The 26,940-nt window shown below is 40.8% G+C and overlaps 2 protein-coding genes across 2 annotated transcripts in view; one reads left to right on the top strand and one right to left on the bottom strand.

Annotated features, from left to right (window-relative positions):
* Window positions 1–1,277: 1,277 nt before the first annotated feature.
* Window positions 1,278–3,529, bottom strand: LOC135634855 (pectinesterase-like). Its single transcript, XM_065145523.1, has 2 exons — window positions 2,565–3,529; window positions 1,278–2,469 (listed from the first exon to the last, which is right to left on the bottom strand). The coding sequence occupies exons 1-2, from the start codon at window positions 3,457–3,459 to the stop codon at window positions 1,781–1,783; spliced, it is 1,584 nt and encodes a 527-aa protein (XP_065001595.1). The 5' UTR covers window positions 3,460–3,529; the 3' UTR covers window positions 1,278–1,780.
* Window positions 3,530–4,454: 925 nt separating this feature from the next.
* Window positions 4,455–26,940, top strand: part of LOC103986342 (AP-2 complex subunit alpha-1) — a 32,181-nt gene continuing 9,695 nt past the window's right edge. The window contains exons 1-12 of the mRNA XM_009404364.3: window positions 4,455–4,850; window positions 5,665–5,796; window positions 16,753–16,878; window positions 18,417–18,479; window positions 18,556–18,653; window positions 18,797–19,004; window positions 20,172–20,243; window positions 20,325–20,417; window positions 21,305–21,406; window positions 21,646–21,743; window positions 23,568–23,649; window positions 23,772–23,860. Of these exons, the coding sequence (XP_009402639.2) occupies window positions 4,719–4,850; window positions 5,665–5,796; window positions 16,753–16,878; window positions 18,417–18,479; window positions 18,556–18,653; window positions 18,797–19,004; window positions 20,172–20,243; window positions 20,325–20,417; window positions 21,305–21,406; window positions 21,646–21,743; window positions 23,568–23,649; window positions 23,772–23,860 (1,295 nt within the window). The 5' untranslated portion in view covers window positions 4,455–4,718. The remainder of the gene's footprint in view (window positions 4,851–5,664; window positions 5,797–16,752; window positions 16,879–18,416; window positions 18,480–18,555; window positions 18,654–18,796; window positions 19,005–20,171; window positions 20,244–20,324; window positions 20,418–21,304; window positions 21,407–21,645; window positions 21,744–23,567; window positions 23,650–23,771; window positions 23,861–26,940) is intronic.

Below are 26,940 nucleotides of genomic sequence, written 5' to 3'. Positions count from 1 at the left end.
GCAGACAATGATAAATATGTTTTTCTTATTCTGATAAATTGTCCATCGGTCTTGGGAAGAAACAAATCATTCGTATTCATTTGGTTCACTGGATTTGTGGTATGTTCTTCGAGATTTTTATTTGAACTTGTGGTCATCAATTAGGTTTGTTTCTGATGGATGTAAATATTTGGAGCAATATGCTCCACACTTCATAAGACCATAAGAACTATTATTGTTACAGAAACATTATACCTCTTGCTGAAAGGCGTACAGTCAATTGATCTATGTCCACGAACACGAAGAAGGAACAAAACTTTATTATAAAATGAATAATTATAAATGTCATAAAATATTTGAAATTATTAAACAAGAAAAATTCAAACTATAAGCCCAAACTATTTTAACTAAGTATAGACTTAAAAGAAATTAAATCCAAAATAAATAATTAAAAAAATTTTGTACTTGGTTTTAAAGTACAGACACAATAGAAAATAACAAATTCTATTTTTTTCGAGACTACAGAAACATTATACCTCTTGCTCAAAAATAAACATACCTAAGTTTACATAGTTTAGTCAATTGACCTATGTCCGCGGACACAAAGAAGGAACAAAACTTTATTATAAAATGGATAATTACAAATATCATAAAACAACTAAAACTACTAAACAAGAAAAGTTCAAACTATAAATCCAAACTATTTTAACTAAACGTGGACTTAATAAAAATTAAATCTAAAATAACTAATTAGATTTTTATTATGATGTATTTAGTTTCAAAGTCAATACCCTTATTTATAATTACAATAGGAGATAACAAACTCTATTTTTTCGGACTATGTGAAACTTATGAAATTAACAATTTTGTCCAAATTGACAATAAATAACCAATTTGAAAAGTGTTTATAGGCGAATCATATATTTCTCATTATATAATATTCTATTAGTCTATTAACGGCTGATCGGTCGCTAATTCGATTGAGATTTGATCCGTGACGTAGTTACCGATTAATATGTCTCATTGCGATGGTATGGTGCTTGTGTCATCGTGTTGTTGAGATATATTAATATGGCTACCTCACACAGCTTAGCTATCACGTAAGGTATCTGTGTTGTGATCCTAATTAATGTAGGCCATCACTTCGTAAGCCATCATTAATGCTACACAGCACGACTAGTGTGGTACTCTGTTTTCGTTGCTTAATTACGGACATCACATCCTACATATAAGAACAAGATCTAGCAGAAGACCATCCTTATTAATATCTCTGTAAGTTCTACATGAACTCAACATATTGGGCTGATGACCAGATTTAATCTTGCGAAGCTTCCCGTGACCTGACCATGGCGAGCGGTCTTGAGCGCTGCGTGCACGGAGATGTGGCCTCTCCATTAATGGCAACAGCTGGCCGTGGCCACCGGGCTCACCTCACGATGCACATCGGCAGTGGAGCAACCCTTTGACCCGGCGCTCCCCGATCCACCGGTCAGGCCGCCGCCACTTCTTTAATTGTAGACTCTTGGATCCACGAACATCGCTTGATCCAAGGATCTCCTCGAGCTGCGTTTGGAGACTTTGACATCTCTAGATTCTCAGATCCTGCCTATGTTTCAGCGAAAGAACAGCAAGCAAGATCCACGACTCACATGTTCCTGTTTTAGATCGAGACGACATGAAACGAAACGCTACTGCAAGAATTCAGCCAAATCTCATGTTCTAATGGCGAGTGCACAAGGGAGATCCTTCGGCGATCAGCAAGAAAAGCTATTCTAGTAAGAATGTCGAGCTGTCGAGCGAGCTACAAGCTCGGGTCGAACGGCACGCCCGTCGACGGGATCCATGAACGGCCGGCTATGAACCGCCCTACGGTGAACGGCCGCACGATCGATCGCCGCCGGATCGCATGGTACCCCGGCCACTTCACCCGCTTCGACATCCTCGACCCCGGCCCGGTGTTCTCGAACTCGCCGTAGTACAGCGTGTTCAGCGCGAAATTGCCGTTGAACGGTAGCCACCCGGCGGGGTCGATGATGCCGTCGATGTAGCTCTGCAGGAAGAGCGTGCGGGAGTACTGCATCCACGGCCGCCCCAGGTACGACCTCACGGTCTTCCGCACCGGCAGCAGCTCGGCCGCCGGCTCGATGTTGGAGAACTGGATCACGATGCCGGTGTTCTGGTTGGGGTCGCTGCGGCCTTGCGCCGTGATGACGTTGGACTCGCCGTGCCGGGGCCGCCTTGCGTAGATGTTGCAGCGCTGGAGCACCACCGCTGCATTGCCGAAGATGAAGTCGATCGTGCCGTGTATGTCGCACTCCCTGTAGAACTGCCGCTGGCTGTAGACGAACAGCGTGTCCTGGTATCCCTCGATGCTGCATCGGTAGTAGACAGAGAGATCCGACGCCGACAGAAGCGCCACCGCCTGTGATCCTGGACCAAACGTGTTCCTGAACGTGATGCCACTCGCTTTGAATCCGTCACCGAACACACCTATCGACATGAATAAGATCACGTGAACTGATGAGTGATGCAGGCATGCATGCATGCTCGTCGAACAAAGGGAACATGGGTCTGTAGTTTCTTACTGAAGGTTGCATAGCTGAGGGTGGTATAGCCACTAGCGACGCTCCTGCTTCCGGTGATTATGGTCTTTCCAATGCCGTCGCCAAGCATCACGAGATTGCTTAAGCTACTGGTTACCTGCACGTACTCGTTGTACACACCGGCCTTGACGTATATCACGAACTTGGATAGCCTTCCGCTCTGCATCCTTGCCGCGGCGGCGTCGAGAGCTTCCTTGATGGTTCGGAAGTTTCCCGACCCATCTTTGGCCACCACGAGGTCAGCGCTGGCGGAGAGCTGCAGGAGCCGCCTGTTAGCGATCATCATCCAGCTCGAAACCCTTCCGCGGTCAGTCGTCGTCGACACGTTCGTCGTGGCAGCGGCGGCGGCCGGCCGGTTGATGGCGAGACAGTTGCTGATGAGGTCGGAGACGTTGTACCGCGTGACCGGCTCGATGATCTCCGACGAGGTGCCGGTGTCATTGAAGCCCGTGAGGCAGGTCTGCAGGTTGGTCAGGGCGGCGCTGAGCCAGGTCTGGGAGTCGAAGGCGGTGCAGGCGCCGTGCGGGGCGTCGAGGGTGCGGTTGAGCTGGAGGACGGTGTTGTCGTAGAGCTTCCAGCAGTCGAGCCAGGCGGTCCTCTCACGGGCTTGGCGGCACGCGGGGCCGCGGAGCTTGAGCTGGCTTTGGGCGCGGACGGTGAGGTCGAAGGCGAGGCGGAGGGAGACTTGGTAGAACTGGGCCGTGTCCTTGGGGATCCCGACGTGTGGGTCGTTGCCGAGGTAGTAGCGGCACGGCTCCGGGTGCGGCATGTTGCTGCACCAGTAGTCTATGTCGTCGGAGTCATGGAAGGAGAGGCAGCGAGATGGCAGGGAGGTGAGGAGGACGACGAAGAGGAGCAAAGCGGGCAGCTTCTGCATGCTTGGTAGTGTGAGGCGGAGAGCGCGTGGTGGTGGTCCGTGTGTGCCTTTAAAGCAAAGTATCGATGTGCTACCGTTGCCTCATGCTTGATGAGAAGATCGAGCAAAGGAATGCCCACAGGTTTCTGGAAGGTGAGTCATGATGTGAGGGTTATAACCAGATCGATGAAAAGATGGCGGCCCAAATCCACAGGCTTCGTTGAATCATGACCGCAGGACATCGTTTCTGATCCCGACCCGTTTCTTGTACGAGTCAAATCTAGCACAAAAATGCACGATCTCAATCCTTGTTGGCATAAAACAAGTCAAACGGGACCACAAAGCTACATTGACCGGGCCTGATCCAACCCTACTCTCTACCTGCTCCTTAGCGGCCCGCTTCTCTACCTCCCACCGTTCGGATCCATGTTCTGTGGGGCCCGCTCTCGTCCTCTCACACGCTTATGCGGTACAGCGGTAACGGTAGGTGTAGTGTTACCCCTTGCGGCACGCTTGCTCATGTCACATTTACTTTCGGTACGCTCCCCCGTGGCAGCCTGCGAACGATTGTGCATTATGATTGGACAACATGGCCGCGACCGCCTGAGCCCACCCAGTAGACATCACAGCAGTATCAAACGGGTACAGCGAAAGAGGGTGAAAAGAAGTATCATCCGCGTGCGATATACGACCCGGATTCACTGTATGTCCGTCGACCGTCCCGAATCAGCCACGCCGGCGCGTGATCTGGCTACAACGCGCTTCGAGATCCACGTAAGGATTCGATTCATGGCTTTATGATTCGTGCGCACCAGTCGAAGCATCCTCCGCGTACGTTGCTACATGGCGGTGACGGATCCCAGCCAACCCCGTAGCAGGTACGTCGAACGTCCCGTGGACGAATCGTTCGAAAACGTCAAACAAATCTCTCCAATTTTTAGCTCCGATTTATTTATATTAAATCCAGGGAGAAAAAAAAAAATTCCCTTTAAAAAAGGTAAACAAAAAACGAGAAAAGAAGCGATATATAGTCGACTTTTCTTTTTTACATTTTCGCCGATCCGCCATCGACAGAGCAGCTCATTTCTTTCTCATCTCGCCAGTCTTGGGGAACGACCTTGTTCGTTCGGTTCCGATCGCTCTTTGGGGTTCCGAATCGAGGCGGACGGAGGCGTTTCCGCGGCTTATCCGGTGCGCCAACCCTTGGATCTGAGGCGGGCTTCGGCCGATCGGACGCCGGCGATCGGATCCGCCGCGGTGAGGGCGGATCGAGGGCGGCCATGGCGCTGTCCGGGATGCGAGGGCTCTCTGTGTTCATCAGTGATGTCAGGAATTGCCAGAACAAGGAGCAGGAGCGGTTGCGGGTCGACAAGGAGCTCGGAAACATCAGGACCCGGTTCAAGAACGAGAAGGTCATCCCTCCGCCTGCTTCTTTCTTTCTGATTTCTTCGGCTCTCTCTCTCTCTCCCCCCATCTCTCCCTCTCTCTCTCTCTATTCGATTTTCTTCCATAAACCCTTTTCTTACGTGGTCTTAATGCGCCAAGAACGAATAGGTCGCAGATCGCTGCTCCTAGGTTACGATTGTCTCACATTCGAAGAATGTTATGGTTATTTTAGTTGATGTTTTGCCGCAGAAAGCAGCTGAAATTGTCTATAATTTTGTCTACTTAAGGTACTTATCTTTCGTGCCGTCTTTGACTACCTAGGGTTGCAGCTCAAAAATTAGGAAGAAAACAAGTAGTGGTTTAGGCTGGGGATAATTTTATGTAGTCAATGAACGACGAATTAACACTGTCATCATGCTTGAAGAGTGAGGTTGGCTGGCTGGAATGATGTCTAATAGTTCCAATTCAACTTTGTCAAGTTTTATCTGAAAAGAACTAAATTTTTTTAAAAAATAAATAGTTCAAGTAACAAACAACAAATAAAAATGAATGTTAAACAAAATTAAGAGAACATGTGCTGCAACACTGAGTATACATCATGCTCTATTTATTTCTGAGGCTTCTTGGAAGCTTGTCTTCTTATATTTCAAATATGTGCAATGAAAAAAAAATACAAGTATTAAAGTATGTTTTCTTCTTTTTATTCTCTTCTTGCTCATTCAAAAATATTGACAACCTGACTTGGTACTGTTAATGTTGTTTTGTACTGAACTTTTGATACAAACCTGAATCCTGTTTCAGTTTATCAGATAATGATACAAATGTTTCCTTCTTTGACAGGGCTTGTCACCTTATGAGAAAAAGAAATACGTCTGGAAAATGCTCTACATATATATGCTAGGGTATGATGTTGATTTTGGACATACGGAAGCTGTTTCTTTGATTTCTGCTCCAAAGTATCCAGAGAAGCAGGTACTGTATGCTTTACATGATTGCTGCAGTTCAATTCGGGAATAGTTTCTTTAACCCAATGCCCTTTTAGATTTCCCATCCTTTTAGTTTTTAATTGTGGCTAAATCAGATGTGGATTCAAGTGGCAAAATAGGAAAATAGCCTTGACAAAGTTAAATGCCACAAAGTTAACTGTCTGTTTGATGGAGGCATAGTCCTTGGCAAAGTTAAATGCCATGTGAAAATGAAGTGAATCCATCTTTAGAGCTCAGTGCTATGTTGTCATTGCTCTACTAGATTCCATAATTTCTTTATAGGGCATTTTTCTCTAAAAAAATCAATTACTCACTTATTTTATAAGTGAGTTGACTTGAATGCATTTACTTTTACACCGCACATGTTTATATGCATGAATACATGATAGATTAAGGTACCAAAAAGCCTAAACTATATAAGGCGTTTAGGAGTTTGGGTCTACAGGTGACACCTTATGAAATATGTAAGATCATGCGTTATATTAGAAGAACATGTTAATGGACAGCACAAAAACGAGCAAGAAACATGGATGAGTGAATGATGTCCATATCTTCGCAATTGTTGATCTGTTCTCAATTACTTTCATGTGCATTGTACTCTTCTCAGTTCTTGTGTGTTGTAATTTTTCATGTTAAACAAAAACAGGACCAAGTTTATTAGGCTAAATAAGACTAGAACCAAGGGTATAATTAAAATAGAGGGACACAAAGTTTAAATATCTTTGATTTATTACTCGTTAGACGTTAAGTAGAGGAGAGTGATGAAGATATTATTTGTAAAGTTGAAAGTGTGGATGGATAAGGCGGAGAGGTGCATTAAGTTGTGTGATGGTCATGTGTTCCCCATATTACAAGACAATTGTAAGGCCATTTGTGTTTTATGATTGTGAATGTTGGCGACTCATAAGATACATACAAAGTGTTTTGGCAACTCATAAGGTGCATGCAAAGAGTATTAGTGTTTTAACAACTAGGGTGATGTAGGATGACCGACAATAAGGAATAGATTGAAGGATTGAAGGAGGATAAATATAATAATTGAAAGATAATAGAAAATAAAGGGATAACTACTAGACTCGTATTGGCACAAGGAGAATGCTCCTAGGATAAAGGTGTCATTACCTCCGCACATTTGACACGTGGGCGATGGAATCATTCCATCGGAAAAGCAACTTGTGGTATTGCACTACTTATACATAAGGTGGGGAAATAACTCAATTCATTGATCTTCTTTTCATTGATGCATTACAATGTTTTAGCTCCTTTTTATAGGCTCTAATACAAGAAAAGAAAAGGAAAATGTAAACAATTTCATAAAATCAAATATATATTTGATTTGATCTTCCCTCCGAATAAGATAATATTCTTGATTGATAAGCTTCCATCCTCATAGAGATCAATCTTTACAAAATCTTCAATCACAATCATGATTTGATTTCTTTAAAATTTTTTCATATTTTCTTTATTTTTTTGTTCCTTGAGTGAAGCAGGAAACTGGATTATAATTATCCTGGACGTTGTTATGTGGCAACCTATTGTCACAGACTTAGCTAGAATTGCCTATGTCGTGAGGTACCATTGCGGCAAAGTCACGAACTTAGCTGAAGTTGCCTAAGTCGTGAAGCACAATTGCACCAACTCCTCGGACTTAGCTGAGATTGCCTAAGTTATGAGGCGCCCTTGTGACATATGTGTCCGCAAAGGTTCAGCCTAGTTGCAACCTCGTACAGGTCTCGAAGGACCTGTAAAACAAAAAGTTGATCAGATTGAAAACGAGCGATGGACAAGTCTCGACGTCTCGCAAAGAGGGAAGTTTTACAAGCAATTCAGCAAGCACCTTGAGTGCAAGAGAGAAAAGAGAGGAAGGAGAAAACAAGGACTTTAGAAGGTAGAACGAACAGTTGCAAGTCCACAAACAACTGCTCACCGGGTGCCGGGCGTGAAGGCAAGTTCCCGTCAAGTTAACATGCGAAATTGTAAAGATTGTTTAATGCCTGACAATATATCGAAGCCCCATCCAGCCCTGTGCCACTTGAGGGGTTCCAAGGTGCTGAGATGACTAACATTTCGCGTGCAGCTGCGGTTTGCAGAAAAAAAAGCTATGGCATGCGAAAATGGAGCCATTTTGGGGCAGTTCGGCCCGGCGCGACGAGCGGTCGCACTGCAGCGTTGTGAACTGTTGTTGCTTACATTTTCCAAGCAAAAACACACAAAACCAAGGCAAAACATGCTATCATGTCTGTGTACAAGCATGCAAAAGCGACGAACGATTCGTTGAACAAAGTTGTTGCGGGTGCGCAACGACCATTCGTGACACTATGACACATGAAAATTATCCCTAAACTAATAAAATTTATTTAAATAAGTGATGGACTAGATTGGTCCTGCATGATACGCTTTCGTTGCGTAGGAAGTCATCTTGAAATATGGATCGGCTTTGATGATGGAACATCCTTGCTAAACCAAAAGTTATGATACCAAATATAATGTAGGACGAGGAGTAGTAGATTTTTTTATGATAAAGGGCTAAAAAGAGAGGAAGAGAATAATAAAAGAGAAAGATAATAAAAAATAAAGGGATAACTGCTAGACTCGCTTTGGCTTATGGAGCGAAGTTGCATGATGAATGCCTCGTACCTTTGTACGTTTCGCACATGGACGATGAAATTATGTCATCGGAAAAACAAATATGACCTCGTAGCACTCACACAAATGGTGGGAAAAGAGCTCAATATATTGATCCATTTCTGATTAATGCATTACAATGTTCTTACCCCTTTTTATAAGCTCAAATGCTAAAAAAAGAAAAAAAATGAAAAAATACAATTGTATCAAATCAAATATATATTTGATTTGATCTTCCTTTCGAAGCAAATAATATTCTTTGATAAGCTTCTATCCACGTAGAGATCGATCTTCACAAAATCTTCAATCAGAATTTGTAGTCTTCGATTACAATCATAATTAAATTTCTTCCCATTTTTTATATTTTCTTTTTTTGGTTCCTTGAATAAATTAGGAAACTAGATTAGAATTATTTTGGATGTTGTCATGTGCTAATCTATGACATACCTTAATTGATAAAATTTATTTAAATAAGCGATGGACTATATTGGTCTTGTAGTATACACTTCTGGTGCGTTGGAACTCATCTCAAGTTCATAAAATATGGATCGACTTTGATGATGGAACATCTTGACTAAACCAAAAGCTTTGATACCAAATCTGATGTAGGACTAGTAGCAACAATTTTTTTTTTTATGATAGAGGACTAAAAGTAGGGGAAGAGAATAATAATAATAGAAAGATAATAAAATTGAAAGGATAATTACCATACTCGCTTTGGCTTAAGGGGCGAACTTGTAAGATGAATGCCTTCCACCTCTGCACGTAAACGATGAAATCATGCCATCGAAAAAACAAACATGTCCTCGTAGCACTCACACACATGGTGGGAAAAGCACTCAATTTCACTCACACTATATATATGTATGTACTTCCGGAGAAGATAATATTTTTGATTGATAAGCTTTCTGTCCGCATTGAGATTAATCTTCACAAAATCTTTAATCATAATTTGAATTCTTCCATTTTTTTCACATTCTTTATTTTTTTGTTCTTTGAATATAGTAGGAAACTAAGTTAGAATTATTCTAGATGTTGTCATGTGCCAACCTATGGCACATGAAAAATTGGTTGGCACATGAAAAATAATCCCTAAACTAATAAAAATTATTTAATTGAGTGATGGATTAGATTTGTCCTGCATCAGACAATTTCGCTACGTAGAAACTCATCTCGAGTTCATGGAATATAGATTGGCTTTGATCATGAAACATCCTGGCTAAACGAAAAGCTTATATATACTGATACCAAATCTGTTGTAGGACGAGCAGTAGCAATTTTTTTTTTATGATAAAGGACTAGAAAGGGTGGAAGAGAATAATAATAATAGAAAGATAATAACAAATAAAGGGATAACTACCAGAGTCGCTTCGGCTCAAGGAGCAAAACTCGTAGGATGAATGTTTCGCACCTCTTCATGTCTTGCATGAGGATGATGAAATCATGCCATTGGAAAACAAATGTGGCCTCACAGTGCACACACACATGGTGGGACAAAAGATCAATTTATTGATCCATTTTTTATTTATGACAATTACAATGTTTTAACCCTTTTTTATAGGCTAATATAAATATATATATATATATATATATATATATATAATTGCATTAAATCAAATATATATTTGATTTGACCTTCCTTCCAAATAAGATAATATTCTTGAACAATAAGCTTCTATTTGCGTAGAGATCGATCTTCACAAAACCTTCGATCAGAATTTGTAATCTTCAATCAGAATCATAATTTGATTTCTTCCGTTTTTTTCACATTTTCTTCAAATTTTTTGTTCCTTGCATAAAGTAGGAAACTAGATTAGAATTATTTTGGATGTTATCATGTGCCAACCTATTATCACGACCTTAGCTGGTTTTGCCTAAGGCGTGCGGCACCCTCGCGCGTCCGTCCGCAAAGGTCAGCCTCCCCGAAGCCTCCCATTGTCCCTTAGGACCAACAAAAGAGAGAACGGGTTAAAGAGAACGCCTCAATCGGGATCCACAAGCAAACATGTCCGAAAAACACTTCATAGACAATGCAAATTACAAACAGACTTTACAAGCTCTGAATAATTGCACAACAAAGGGTAAAATGGTCCATTACAGACCGAAAAGCTCTCGCACGTGTCCACATGACACAACCTTTATTTACAAGCCTAAAGAGGCCACCAACCCAACTAACATGGGACTATTTAGCCTTCGGCCGCCCCTCTACCTGCTGTACAAGGCATGAACATGCCAAAAGACAACGGACAAACATAAGCATTACATCCAACATCTTGTTTAGAAGTTTGTCCGTTACATTCTCCCCCACTTATCCCTTCGACGTCCTCGTCGAAGCCTTTGTGAACACTGCAACTCTTCGCCTTTGCTGAGTCTTCAATCTTCTGCTCCAGCTGCAATGCGCCTCCTGGCTCCCAGCTGCTCTCCGCTGCTGTTTCGGAGTAGTCGAACCTTTGATCCGCCATGCTGCTTCAACTCGCCAATGACTCTGACTCTGGTGTGGGGTTGGCTGAGTTGTATTGATCCTCGTTGATTCCTGCGGATCCACCAAATGAAGGAAAAGACCATCCTTACTGCGCCAGTCTCTCAAAATTTCCACATGCTGCTTGAACTGGGTGGATGCTTGTTGGAGCTTTAACGAGCATCGCCTCGCAAACTTCTGAAGTTTTGGGTCCTTCCTCCACAAAATCTGCTCATTGACTCTTCTTTCAGTTAGTTGTCACATCCAAGTAGGTTCGCATCACTTCCGCTTTCGATTGGCATTTCGTTGGGAAATGAGGCGGACAATCTACTCTCAGTAGCACTAATCATCGTTGGTGAAGATTTGACAACTATTGTCTTCCATTATCTTCGAAGGGTCTTTGAACTTGTGCAGCGCTCCTCTGCTGGATAGATAAGAGAATTGGGGTACTCAGTTTCGCCCATTCTCTTAAGAGTTGAGAAGGCAAAAGTTACTTGACTTCGCCCGTCTCCTCGAGGTTGTACTTCATGCATCGAGCTGGTTACTGGCCTTCGCCTGCTCTTTGCTCACACTTCTGAAGCACTTGAAGTGTTTGCACTCCTTGCGTTGAGTTAGCTACTGTGATTCACCTTCTCAATGCCATCGAACTTCTGGAATGCGGGAAGTTTTCACCCCAACTTGGAGTAATTCTCTGATAGATGAGGTCGCCTCTGGGATTGTACCGTCTTCTCCATCAACCCTGCTGCCTACTCCACTGAGTAGCAAAGGTACAGCACCGCGTACTGCCTGCTTCATTCCTTGGTCGTGCACTCTTGCATGACCCGAAGTCCTTCACTTACGGCTATCTTGATGAGAAACTTGTTGACACCGGTCTTACGAAGTTTCTTGGCCTCTGCCCTTCAGCCTTGTCTTAGTACTTGGAGATTGCCTCTGCATGCTCCACCTCCTCGGCCCCTTTCACGACCAAGCGCTCTCCCTCCATGAGAGCAAGGGATCAATGACTTGCACGGAAGTCCCGCCTCTGCGGTACCATGACGCTGCCATGCCCATGGCCCTACTATCCGTCGCCTCGCCTCTGTATCCCTTTTCTTCACAATCAGTAGAGATGTCTCCGTGGCACTCCTCTGAGTCCACCTCCATTCTAACTGATGCTTGATTTTGGGTAGCTAAGTCCCTCTGGACTCGTCGTCGCTTCCTCGCCCCTTTCGACCCCCTGCTTCAACACCTCTGTGTTCTCCAAGCAGTCCGTTTGGTCGATGGAAAGACAGACTGCAACTCCCATGCATGGCCTCTGCCATCACGTTGTAGAGTTTGCACCGATTCTGTTCTCCTTAGCTTCCTTGGTAGCAACGTTCGCTTACTCGACCTTGTCCTCTGACTTGTCGGGCTCCCTTAAGCGAATATGAGCTCTGGAGAAGTCCAACTCTCCAGCTGCTTCGATCATACCTCTGCATGATCAAGTCCCTCCCATGGAACTCACTGGTACTTGCATTCGAACTTTTCCCTTGGTGGAACCCAGCCCCCATATGCTGATGACCAAGGTTTTCATCCGATGCAAAATTCGGTGCACGCCCGGAAGACCCGCCTCTGCGGTACCATGGCCTTCACTCCTTGAATCCATAGCCCTTCTTGCCGTCGTGTTGTTCACCAAAGCGGAGCTCCCAGTAGCTCCCGATCATACCTCCATATGATCTCATCCCTCACGGGACATGTCGTGTGTGTCGCATTGCCACGAACTGTTCCACCACGATCCGCTGCACCATGTCGCCTCCTGGTGACATCTCCATTGCATTCTGATCCCTGTGGAATAAACTTGAATTGTGAACCCTCCATGTGTGGCCTCTGCCAATACATCGCAGGGTCCCTTCCACCTTCGATTTTGTTCGCTCCTCTGGCAATCGACCTTCATCCACCCACTCCTGGGTCACACCTAGATGAAGCACCGCTCTAGGACAGTCCGTCGCCTAGTAGCTCTCGAAGTCCACCGACTTCACTGTAATCTGTGCACCATTGTCTGGATCCTGGGCCTCTGCCCCTACCAGCACAATCTCCGCTGCGCACTGCTTCCTTCATGGCAACTTGAATGGCAACACTGTGGCATATTCTTCAAGAGTACCCGCCTCTGCGTCCTCTTGCCCCGTGCTAAGGTCTTCTGAACCCAACTTCGCCTCCGCAAGTTGAGTCGCCTTAGTTCCTCCATCAAATGCTTCTCCGAGTTAAGGTGCATGTGCCGCGAAGCTCCCTTCGTCTTTGGCACCATGCAAGATGAGTCCGCTCCGTCAGAAAGAAGGACCCATGGAACAACATGATCCTACTCTTGCCTCTGCAAGAGTTCATGTCCTTGACCTCTGTCTAAGGAAAGCACTGTGCCTCTGCTCCATGTTCCAACTTCTATGCTAGCTCCCTTCATGTGGCTTGGGTACTTCGCCAAGTTACACCCAAGTTGCTCCGCTCCTCGTTTTTGCATTGAGTCGATGGTGGCCCTCGCGCCCTCCATTCCACGGGTCAGCCCTCCCTTGAGTCCGATCTCCATATCGACTCTAAGTGTGCCTTCATTTAAGTTGCTTCAGGTCGCTCCCCCACTTGATCTCGCAATGCGTCCACTAATGCATTCTCTCGAGCGAGATCATGCGACAACTCCTCGCCGCTTGCTCAGTCCATCGAGCTTCGTGAAGTTGTTGTTTGTGAGGTACTCCACCTCAACATGTGAAGTTCGTCTCACATGATTCTCCCTCTGGAGTGCCGAGACTTATCCCTCCTAGATAACTGTCCCGTTGGAGCAACATCTCTCTTCGTTTCGGAGACCACCATCCCCTTGGACTACTCCGATCTACTGAACAAACTGTGCATTGTTCTGCCTCTTGCAAACGCACTTGCTAGATTGCGCCTCCACGTCAATACAGCCACCGTCGCACCCCTCAAGGCCTAGCAACATGCTAAACTCGTTGCACACTTCAGCCTCCTCCGGACGTATCCTTTGCATGCCGAAGAGAAAGTTTCAATGCTCCATGGCGCCGAGTCTCGGTCGCCTTGGGATGGCCACGAACATTCCATCGTCCGCATACAAGCCCATGCATGAGTACCAAATTCTTCGAGTTAGCAATTCCCCTCACCTCTGTGAGCTTTGCATAACTCTTTTGGTCGTTGAACAACTCATTCCACCTTGGATGGTCTCATTCTTGCCAAGCGCCTCGCTTGCCTAGAGCACCATCAAGTATAGTTGTCAACGTTGAGCTGTAGCTCAAACTCAGCCATCCCAACCTTTGTGCGCTCCGCATTCTTCCAAGCTTGCCTGTTCTCGTGGTGCCTCTTGCGCGAAGGGTTGGCCATTCCTCAGAATGCCAATGTTAGATGCCCGCTCCTCTGAGCGACTCTTTTCCCTACATCTCCATGCCCGTTTTTCCTTAAACGGTCGCGCGTTACTGACTGCCCTCAACGCAGCCCCGTTAGGTCCCCCACATTTGCATGTCAAGTGTTTCTATGAGTGCTTGTCCCGCTCTGATACCATAATGTCACGACCTTAGCTGGTTTTGCCTAAGGCGTGCGGCACCCTCGCGCGTCCGTCCGCAAAGGTCAGCCTCCCCGAAGCCTCCCATTGTCCCTTAGGACCAACAAAAGAGAGAACGGGTTAAAGAGAATGCCTCAATCGGGATCCACAAGCAAACATGTCCGAAAAACACTTCATAGACAATGCAAATTACAAACAGACTTTACAAGCTCTGAATAGTTGCACAACAAAGGGTAAAATGGTCCATTACAGACCGAAAAGCTCTCGCACGTGTCCACATGACACAACCTTTATTTACAAGCCTAAAGAGGCCACCAACCCAACTAACATGGGACTATTTAGCCTTCGGCCGCCCCTCTACCTGCTGTACAAGGCATGAACATGCCAAAAGACAACGGACAAACATAAGCATTACATCCAACATCTTGTTTAGAAGTTTGTCTGTTACATGCTTAAACTAATTAAATATGTTTTAATAAGCGATGGACTAGATTGGTCTTGCGTCAAATGCTTTTGTTGTTGCGTGGGAACTTATTTCGAGTTCATGAAATATGGATCGACCTTGATGATAGAACATCTTGGCTAAACCAAAGGCTCTGATACCAAATCTGATGTAGGACGAGTAGCAACAAATTGTTTTTTCAAATGATAGAGGGTTAAAAAGAGGGAAAGAGAATAATAATAATAGAAAGATAATAAAAAAAGAGAACTATCGGACTTACTCTGGTTCTAGGTGCGAACTCGTAGGATGAAAGCTTCGCACCTCCGCATGTCTCGCACATGGTCGATGGAATTATGCCATCGAAAAAACAAATATGGCCTAGTTTCTTTTTATAGGTGCCCAAATGCAAGAAAAGAAAAGGAAAATGTAAAAATAAAATTTACAATTACATCAGATCAAATATATATTTGATTTGATCTTCCATCCTAAGAAGATAATATTCTAGATTGATAAGTTCCATCATTGTAGAGATCAATCTTCACAAAATCTTCAATCAAAATTTGTAATTTTCAATCACAATCATATTTTGATTTCTTCGAATTTTTTTTTCTGTTCCGTGAGTAAAGTAGGAAACTTGATTAGAATTATTCTGTATGTTGTCATGTGGCAACATTTGACACTTGCAAAATAACCCCTAAATTAATAAAATATATTTAAATAAACGATTGATTAGATTGGTTGTGCATCAAGGGGTTATTCTGGTTAAGGATAAACCAACAGGAAACCATTTAAGGTGGTCTATGTATGTCCAAAGGACACTGCATATATACTAATTAAATGATGTGATTCGCGATTGTTATTCTGTTGAGAGGTAGAGAGAGACAGGAAATTATATTAGAAATAGTAAGAGATTTGGTAGTTCCTATTTTTACTAGTGGTATTTCCCTTTGCTAAGTGTAGTAGCAGTAAGATATCCATGTTACAGTCCTAAAAAAGTTAAGACCTTATGGGTTGTTTTTCTTCCTGTTAGATACAGTCAATTTTATAAAGTTTTGGACCCAACTTTTACTAATTTATATCATTCCATGTCCAAATTTAAAATATTTACAGGTTTTCAAATGTAACATGTGACTGAAGTTCGAAGTCCTATTCTAATACCTATCATGAGCGCAGAAAATAAGGCATACATAAAAAATTGGCTAAAACACTATATAAAACAAGGCGATCAAATGCAGAATGCCTTTCCGCTAATGCAAGGTTTTGAGAAGGTATCTTTCTGCCAATATGGGGTTTATAAAGGGTTAATGTACACAACCTAGATTCTTGTATATAAAGAGGTTATTTCCAATGGAAATAACCTCTTTATATAACTATGTGATTACAGTTCGAGTTATGGAAATTTTCCATAACTCGAACTGTCATCACATAGATTTGGAGCAATCTGACAATGACCAAAAATCTACAAGGGTTTTAACATTAGTTAAGGTGGGAATGGGAAGAGAGCTTGATATTTATCTGATAAATGGATTTGAGTTTTGCATGCATTCAGTTGTCTTCTAATTACTTGATATTTTTTAGTTCTTGGATTGTATATAACAATACGGAATATTGATGGCAAAATAAAGAACATTATGGAATATTAAACTAAATATTTCTTTAGTATGGGTGGTCATCTTTCTGTTTCTTGTAAAATGATTGATTTATCATTTATGGCTGAGCTAGTTATATTGTCAAATAATATGGCTTTATAATCAGTTGTCCGCTTGATCCATAAAAATAATTTTTATGAATCTCTTGGATTTCAGAGAATCAGTTTTATTGCTAGTCTGTGACCCATGTTTTTTCTTTGGCATTATATTACTAAAATTTGCCTGTGGATTTTTCTTATACATGGAAAGTATTGCTGCAGGTTGGATATATAGTGACATCTTGCTTACTCAATGAGAACCATGACTTCCTAAGAATGGTTATAAATACAGTACGAAATGATATAGTTGGTCGAAATGAAACTTTCCAATGTTTGGCACTGACAATGGTAAGAAGTTAGCATCCTCGACAAGACATTCATTTATTCTGTAGTTGATGTGTCATGAATATTTGTTTATGTTAAATTGGATTCTTCTATACATCTTTCATGTTTGGATATTTGTTTCTACTGTTTATATGTAATGAATACTTGTAACCTACTTCCACTTTTCTTACCATCGCTCTGACATTTTAGACCAGTGAATGATATTACAGTTTAATTGTCAAATTGCAGGACGTGGGATAAAAATGGGGCATATTCACAGACAAGACTAGATTGTGCATTATTTTGTCCTCGTGTCGTGCTTATTTTGATCATCCCCATACACAAATTGAGTGATGGAAGGCAAACCCTGTGGCTGCATGCTTTATAAGATATTGACTTTAAATAAGGTTAATTAAGAGACAAGTTTAAAATTACAGGTTGATTGTTATTAAAACATGAAGTTAGAATTATACTCATGATATACTAATATGCTGACAAGGTTAGATGCTTGCTAAGGATTTTTTGGACAGTTATTAGCGGGAAAGGGAGGAAAGATATATATATATATATATATATATATATATATATATATATATATATATATATATATATATATATATATATGATTTTATTTTTGTGAGAGGTGGGTGGTTTATTCATAATGTTAATTGACACGTTGTCAGACCCTTTTGACAAAGAATGCAAGCTTGTTGCTTGAACTTCTATATTTTTGTTTAATGAGAATTTTAAGTTCTATTTTGTGCATTCACCATTCATAAGGGAGATGGAATAGTTAAAACTAGGAGACAGAGGCATGCCATAACATCTAGAAAATGACCCATGTGTCTTTCATGATCTACATTGTCCAGATGTCTAAACAATCATCCAGATTCCATTTTGATTGTCATCAAATGACCAATTGATTGGCCAACCAGAAACATTTTGGTGATGTCATAGGGAAACTAGATTAATAAGATAGCATGTATAGTGAGTAATGACTCGAGAGAAATAGTTCCATTCTCATAATGAGCTGTATCCACAGGAATATTATATGTGAATTGTAGATGATTGGACTCCTATCTACCCAAAGAACATATACAGGAACATGTTCATGTATTGTATGGCATCATCAAAAGATCACAGTAGCTGTTGCTAGAAGAGTATAATAACTTTCTAGTTTCCCTAGATATATCTACATGTACGTACGTCATCCTTTGGGTATGGGTTAATGCTAATAATATCTAGGAATTATGCATGCCTTTGACACAATCTGGGGATATGCTTGCCATTCCTATAGTGTTGCCTACTAGAAATGCAAAATCATACACGAGCTATAAATCACACAGTGCGGACCAGCTTTCTTGTGGTTAATCTTATCAGCCAGCTAAACTCTGGTACTTAATATTTATTAGGTTGCTGATGTAACCTGGGGACAGGGTAGGTTAATGCTATTTCATCAATATTCTACCTTCAGTGAGTCTAAGCTCAATAGTGGTGTGTAGGTGTTGGCTTTTTGGAACAAAATGGTTACATTTCTACTTTATGTATATTGTTCATTGTAGGTAGGAAACATTGGTGGGAAAGAGTTTTCTGAATCACTGGCACCCGATGTCCAAAAGCTGCTGGTAAGATTATGGAATTTCTCAGTTCCTACTTTATCTATGGAAGTATTATTGATGCTGATGCTGTAATCTCCATTAGATTTCAAGTAGCTGCAGACCTCTAGTCAGGAAAAAAGCTGCGCTGTGTCTTCTGCGTCTTTATAGGAAGAACCCTGATGTCGTTAATGTTGATGGCTGGTAAGCATATTCTGGCCATTGTTCATGTATTAATAATTTCATTCATATGGTTTATTGATTGACACCCATATTACGTATACACATACATGCATATATTTGAATTTAGTCTTGATTAGTTTTCTTTTGTTTGCTTTCATTTTTAGGTCTGATCGAATGTCACAGCTTCTGGATGAACGTGACCTGGGAGTATTGACATCTGTCATGAGCCTTTTTGTTGCTTTAGTCTCAAGTAACATTGAAGCTTATTGGAATTGTCTTCCAAAGTGTGTTAAAATACTGGAAAGGTTGGCTAGAAACCAAGATGTTCCACAAGAATATACCTACTATGGAATTCCATCTCCATGGCTTCAGGTTAAGCTTGATCATGTTCTTTTTTGTTTTCTTATTCATGCTGTTTTCTTTTCTTATACCAGCTTTCTAATTCTATCATGGATCTTTTTCCATGCTTTTCTAAACTTTTCTAATTTCATCATGGATCTTTATAGTTTATAGTATAATTGTGGTCTTTTCCTTTGCCCATTTTCTAATATGATAGTGTTTTGTAACTTCGGTACTTGTTAAGTTCATTTTTTCAGCCATATTTTTATTTTTTTCTATAATTAATCAGTGCTTTCATGTCACATGGATTGACTCTTGAACAATCAAAGGCATGATGAGTTTTGGCATATTATATGGTTGCAAAGGTGCCCATGATTATCTTTCTAATATGTTTGATTATCCTACTCAATGTTCTAAATACCGTATTGTACCGGTGTATCGACCTATGCTCGGTACAGTAATATTTCGTACTGAGTTGTAATATTTCGTAGTACTGGTAAAAGCTTGCTACTATTCATTTGGTGTCTTTGCAAATTCTTTGAATGAAAGTTCCGAATGATCAATAATACAAAGACTTTAAAGTATGCCAAATGTACTTGTCTTGTGAACTTGTAAGACTCGGTTTCTGTTTTTGGCTAGTTGTCTCCTAAACATTCCTTTGTCATAATGCCTATGTTTTAATACATTTTACATGCCCTTTTATGTTAATATGTTGTGTTTTTCAGTAACTAGAGAGTAGTAAATCATCTATATGCAAGAGTAAAACTGCTGACCCTCCCTAGATCCTGCATTTGCAGGGGCTTCATGCACTAGGTTGCCCATTATTTAGAAAGTAGCAAAGCAAATTGTCCAGTTCAGAATTAGAATGCTTGCTGGAGTGCTGGAAGGAAAAATGAAGAGCATTGTGTTTTAAGAAGACGATCTAAGGGTTTTGTTTTGTCATACACACATAACTCAGGCTCTCTATTTTGCTTGTCAAATAGTACAAAATTAATTATTAATTAGAGAATGGGTTGATATTTTGCATCAGCGAGAGGAGAATCATGATGTAGATTATGTCAAAGTTTTTAACTTCTAAATTCTAATTAACTAAGTAATGAAGCTTCATTAAGCTATTTATTTATGGTCATTTGATTATAAAAAAGCCATTTAAAGAAGAAACGTGTCACTATTCTAATGGCCCATCTTCATGTGATGCAGGTTAAGACAATGAGGGCTCTTCAGTATTTTCCAACTATTGAAGATCCAAATACTAGAAGAGCTTTGTTTGAAGTATGACTGTTTGAAGCATAGGGCATGATGCAACATACTCATTTACTTTTATTATCTGATCAATTAATTTGCTTTATGCAGGTTCTACAACGTATTTTAATGGGCACTGATGTGGTGAAAAATGTAAACAAGAACAATGCAGCACATGCCGTTCTTTTTGAAGCCTTAGCTCTTGTGAGTTTTTTTCTTGAAATTTAATGCAAATGTTATGCATTGGATGATTGACGTTGGTAATAAATGAATGTCCAAGTTCTCTATGCATGCCCTGACAAGATGCCTAGTAGGTTTTGCATCTGAAGTCCTGTTCATCATGTCAATGGTTCAAATTCTGACTTTGGCACATTATGCACATAGAGCTTTGCTCTTTGTGACAATTGTCTCTCCCCTAATGTGGGTTTGATTTGTCAAGTGATGGAAAAAATGAAAGAATAAGATCTATTTATGTTATTCTATGTATGTTCATAAAAAAATGAAGTATGCATGTTCTTGTTTCTGTGGATAAGTTCTGCATTTGTCCCTTCTGGGAAATCAATTGTGACCATTGTGAAAAGAGTTACTTATGAAAAGTCAACTTGACCTAATAAACTGTCAAACTAAAACGTTTTGTCTCTAAACTGCTGCACAGAATTATGCCCATTGTAGTCCTTTCACTCACAAATATTATGACATATTAATCATGTAGTGACCTTTGTGAATGTAGTAAGACTTTTTGTATAACTAGCATTTCCAGACATTTATATTGTCTCATCAGTGTCATTCACTTAAGTTTGATCCTTTATTTCTTGCTTTCCATTTTTGAGTAGTTAAACAGGCTTACTACACTTATATAAACTTCAGTTTATTATTTAAAGGTATATTTTTGAAGCTTTTTGCTCATTTACATAAATGTTTGTTTATTTAGAACTTTGTTTCACTTGACCAAATTTACATAAGTGCAAGGATATTTGGGCATCGGCCCATGTATGTGTTTACTGTTACTTGCTTTGCAAGCACAACACTATGCATATATATGATGTGATATCTTGGTGGTTACATGAGTACCCTCTTGATCCATGTTATAGGTTATGCATCTTGATGCTGAAAAGGAGATGATGTCTCAGTGTGTGGCTTTGCTTGGAAAGTTTATTGCTGTTCGTGAACCAAACATTCGCTATCTTGGTCTTGTAAGTATTTGGTGCATTAGTATTATAAAGATTGATTGTGTTGTTGGTTGCTTTTATATAAATGGAAATGTATGATGGAACTTCCTACTCGTAGACTGTTGACCATTACAGAGCTTAAGTGGTGGGAGCCAACAGCACTAGCCCACCCTTGTTATATGCATGTGTAACTTTATGGATTGTTGGCTATTTGATAAAACTTGATTACATTCTCATGGAGAATGTCTAATTTATTGGCACAGGAGAACATGACGAGGATGTTGTTGGTCTCAGATGTGCAGGATATTATCAAGCGGCATCAAGCACAAATAATTACTTCATTGAAAGATCCTGATATCAGGTAACTTTGTGGTGATTTCTTTTGATAAAAGAGTTTGCTCTAGTCTATGATCACTCTTGTTAAATTTGATGTTGTCAAATGTTTTCCTTTAGAATTCAATCACAGTCCGTATTGAGTACTGGCCGACCAGCAGACCGATATGTTATGTCTATGCTACATGATCTACATCTGTGTATCACTGACAACAAAATTTTTTAAAAACTTGTAGTGTTTGGCATATGTGTGGACAAACTGATATTTAGATTCATGCTAGCTAGACTACTTAATGATCAGGTCTAATAAGAACCTAAGACTAGAGATTGTCTATTAATCTGTCCTGTCATATTTATATGCTTGAGTTGGTTATCTTGATTATCAGTTTCGGAAAGCAATCATGCTATTGTACTTGGTTATGAGAGCTTGAAGTTCCCGGATAACATGATTCTAAGATGTGATTCTGTAACTTTTGATTTGAGAGTGTACATAAAAAAAGATGTCTGAAAAAGTTTTCCATTGTGAACCATCAGATGGGCGTTAAAGCTTGTAGTTCATTTTTGCTTATGGAGAACTGCGACTTTCTTGCTCAATTAGATCTTCAGGTTAGTTAGGGAGAAAATGGAGGATAATCAACTAAATGGTGACCCTGTCCTCAAGGCTCCTTCCATCGAAGTCTGAGGAGGGTCAATGTACATAACCTTGGCCTGGAAGTAAAGAGGATCTGATAATGGATCTTTAGATTACTGATATACTCAGTGTAGAATTACTGCTCCAGTTAAGATACTAGGAAACAGAAAATTGACAAGGACTATCCCAAGTTCTGGTTCTCTTTAATCATTATTTAAGTTCCAAATTGATCTAAATAGTTTGATTTATAAGTATATTTAAAACATGCATGAAGTTATTGGAGTCCAAATCTAATTCTATAGAAATTTAGTCAGTTCATTCCATTTTAGACATTCTTGCATTCTTCCTTTTGAGTCCAGGTTGTCCATGGTCAACTTTCTTTTCAAATTGTCGTGAATATGTATGACCTGGCCTTTGTGGTTTTCATCAACCAGCTACTGTTATGCTTGTAGTTTTTCCTTTATGAATGAAGTTTTTATATGGACTGTCAATAGAGATTTTGATGTTCCATAAGCATCTTTCAGCTTTGAGTGATGATATGCTTACGGCATAAATCATCACGTGTGAGACATGATACTGATGACATTTGGCTGAATCTTTTAGAGTTTATATCTGTATGAGCTTGCTAGCTTTAATTGTGGGTTTTTTTTTTGCTGTTAATTTTATATGAGTTTGAGTAATGATGTTTGGTTCTGTTAGTGGGGAGTGGTTATGTAGTTAAGTTATTATCTGTAAATGGTTGTCAATAGTCATGGTTAGTAGTTGGAAAGTTCATTTATAGTATTGTAATTTGTCTTCTTGTTGTATTTTGCACAATTTTGGTTAAAGACAATTTTACTCGCATAAGAAACTCATTCTGTACTAGTTCTGATAGGTGCAAAGCCAGCTACATATTTATCATAAGATTTTAGAGTACATGTACTAAATTGCACCTGGGAAGTATACCTTTTATTGAAATACATGTTTCTGGTTGAAAATAACTCTTTTTTATAGGTGTCTTTACTACGTACTTAAGATTCAAGCATATTCAGTGTTCCACTTTATCTGTTTCTTAGTGTTTTAGTAGTGGCGACATTACAGTTTGTTGTTGTTGTTTCTTAGCGTTTTAGTGGGTAGATTTCTTTTGGATATAGTATTTTCCTACATAAATATGTTCCCCCTTTTTTGTTTATGCCTAATGATAATCTTTATGAGTCCCTCATTTGCCTGCAACTATTCCAGTATAAGAAGACGTGCTCTTGATCTACTTTATGGCATGTGTGATGTTACAAATGCCAAGGATATAGTTGAAGAATTATTGCAGGTACAAGTGAATATTGTGATATAATGCTTTACTTTTTCTAATTTTAGATCCTAAATATCTTGAAGTAACAAGGCCAATCTCAATCATGTGATCCTAATAATTTGTTTACCATCCCTCTTCAGTATCTTAATACCGCAGATTTTGTTATGCGTGAAGAACTAGCACTCAAGGCTGCAATTCTAGCAGAGAAATTCGCTCCAGATCTGTCATGGTAATCTTACTAGCTTCTGCATAGTGTTTTTAGAATTTTATATTTCACCACTCATAGCGGCATTTTTCCAAATGTGTTTTTGGTTCAAGCATTGGTGATTGGATGTAAACTATTGGATAGACTGGTCATGAAATGTAGGACATTAACTCCCTAGAGTAAAACATTCCTGATCTAAACATTTATACAACATCTATCTTACAAACATAACTATTTAATGTTTTATCTTATCTTATGTAGGATCTCGTGTAACACCCTACTCCTAGTTCCACATATACCCTACATACATGATTATAAATATGATGATATTTTTCAGCTTACTAATGCTATCAACATAACGCAGTGGAGAAGTGGACAATTTTACAACATGCTAATTTGAACAAAATTATAGGTTTCCCTTGTACACAGTAGCGTTTGATAGCTGTACACAGTTATAAACACATAATTGAAAGAAAACACATGTATGTCCTGTTCAAAATTTATACACACAAAAATGCTCACAGGTTATTATCCATATCTGCGTTGGCATGGGCTCGCATCTGCTCATCTCCTTACCTATCACTTGGGTGGGGTACTAGTGCCTTTATCTCCAAAATAGGGCATACGGTGAGTGATAACTTAGTAAGTATAAGCCTTTGTAGCTTTGTATAGGTGAGCATGCATCGTATCAAGTAGGCAACATTTTGAAATCATATGCATTAAACATTTAATGGTGAACACATTATCTTTTGACTTCTTTAGCAAGTATAACACTGTAATATAACAGACGCAAAATAAAGAGGTAAAATTCTGAGTCGAAGTAACTTAGAACATATATGTGCATGATAAGAAGCATAACACACCCATAAACTTTCACATCACATAGTATAACATACACGTGCACTCCCACACTACACATCATAATAGATACGTGCACTCTCCCACCACACGTTATAGATTGTACGTGCACTCTCACTTTGCACGTCAAACATATATGTGCACTTCGACATCAGACTGTCACGCAGTGATTTAAAAAACGCTAGGCGCCAATAAGTGCCAAGGTTCAAAACGCCCGAGGCGCTAGGCGCTCACCCAGGCGCTCGCCCGAGCGAAGTGAGGCACTAAAATATAAAAATATATAATATAATTAATAAATATAATTATTTAATTTTTTAAATAAAAATATACTATTAAATTAATCTAATAAATACAAATACTATTACTAGTATACAGTTAACAGTATACTATCGAAAGAGGAGAAGAGTGTAAGGGAAAAAGTTGGAAGACCGAGGGTGTTGACTGAGAAGAGTGGGAGTGGCAGTTACGAGCGACGATAGTGGCAGCAGCATCGACAGCGGGAGCGGCAAGCGGCGACAGTGGCACCGGCAGCGGGAGCGGGAGCGACGAGCGGAGACAGTGGCAACGGTAGCAGTGAGCAGCGACAGCGGGAGCGGAAGCGGTGAGCGGAGATAGTGGCAACGGTAGCAGCGACAGCGGGAGCGGCGACAGTGGGAGCGACAGCGGTAGCGAGAGCGGCGACAGCAGCAACAGCAGCGAGTAGCGGCGATAGTAGCGTGAACGACGAGCAGGGTTAGGGTCGGGGAACTCACGCTGATATCGGTGCTTTAGTTGGTTCGATTGAACCAACTAAAGCACCGGAGATCGAACCAGACCTCAAACGCTGGTTCGGTCACCTGGTTTAACCCAGGCGCTCGCCTGAAGTGCCTGGGCTCGGGTGAGCGCCCAGGCGGCGCCTCTTTGAAGCACATCGCTTGGAAATGAAGCAAGGCGCTCGGGCCTCGCCTTGCCCGAGCACCTTTTTAAATCACTGTTGTCACGGACAGTTGTCGTGAACCTACAACCCTTCGTCAACGAACCATATGTCGTTTTTGTTTGTTTGTACATATGTTTAGCAATGTGTTTTGCCTTGTTTTTGTGTGTTTTTGTTTGAAAACTGTGAGTAGGAACAATTTGTAGAGTTGTAGAGCGATCGCTCACTAGAATTGGCAAAATTGGCCCAAAATGGTTCAATTTTAGTGTGCCATGGCCTATTTTCTACAGGCTATAGTGCGGTACGAAACGTCAGCCATCTTAGCACCCTAGAACCACTCGGGTGGCATAGGGCTGAATGGGGGTCTGGGGTAGTGTTGGGCGTTCGCACGGAAAGCCTACAAAGACCCGCCAACATGCCCGACACTCGGTGAACAATTGTTTGTGGACTTGTGACTATTTGTTTGCCTTTTGAAATTCTTATTTTCTTCTTCCTCTCTTGCACATCAAGTGTTTGCTGAATTGCTTGTAAAACTATTCTCTTTGTGAGATGTCGAGACTTATCCATCGTTCGTTTTCTGAATTAAGCAATTTGCTTTTTTACAGGTCCTTTGAGACTTGGGTGAGGTTGCAACTAGGTGCAACCTAGTTAAGTTCGTGACACAATCTATTATGAGGCTAAAATACTCTCCAAATTCAACTACCATCTATTTTGTTATGTTGAAATGGGTTTGAGACTGCCTGAACTTCTAAATCTTATATCTTGGGTCACAGAGATGGTATTCACTTAATTCTAAATCCTACGAAACCTTAAGGGATCCTTTTAAGGCATATCAAAAGAACAAGATCTAATCATATCCCTAATGGTGTCAATTTAGCTCGAACATAACCTTTTCACAGAAAATAGGGGATTCTGCATGCTTCAGATTGACAAATCCATAACTCTAAGCACAAAACTTTGATTGAAGTCATTCAATAAGCCATAGAATCCTAGTATAATTGTACACAACATATCAAAAAACCAGATCTTTATTTGTACCCTAGGTTATCCAAAATCAATTGAAAATAACAACATACAAACTAAAACCAGAGGTATAGCTAGGGAAGGGTTGGGTTTTCTTACCTTGATCCTCCTTGAAATCAGGGTCCTTCGGCTTGAATGAAGAGTAGTTTGAGAAACTGAGGTCGAATAGGTGAAAAATTGGGCAAAGGAGTTGTGCCCTTATCTGGTTTAGGGAGGAGAATAAGACAAAAGAGTGAGGAGGTGGGATAGAGCTGCTTGCTTAGTGAGCTGCGTTGATGGGTTGGGCTCAGCCCATTAAGCCCATTATATG

Source organism: Musa acuminata, chromosome BXJ3-4 (assembly GCF_036884655.1).
Source record: "Musa acuminata AAA Group cultivar baxijiao chromosome BXJ3-4, Cavendish_Baxijiao_AAA, whole genome shotgun sequence".
NCBI lineage: Eukaryota > Viridiplantae > Streptophyta > Magnoliopsida > Zingiberales > Musaceae > Musa > Musa acuminata.
The sequence above is the reverse complement of the archived record's forward strand: the minus strand, read 5'-3'. Positions and strand labels throughout refer to the sequence as shown.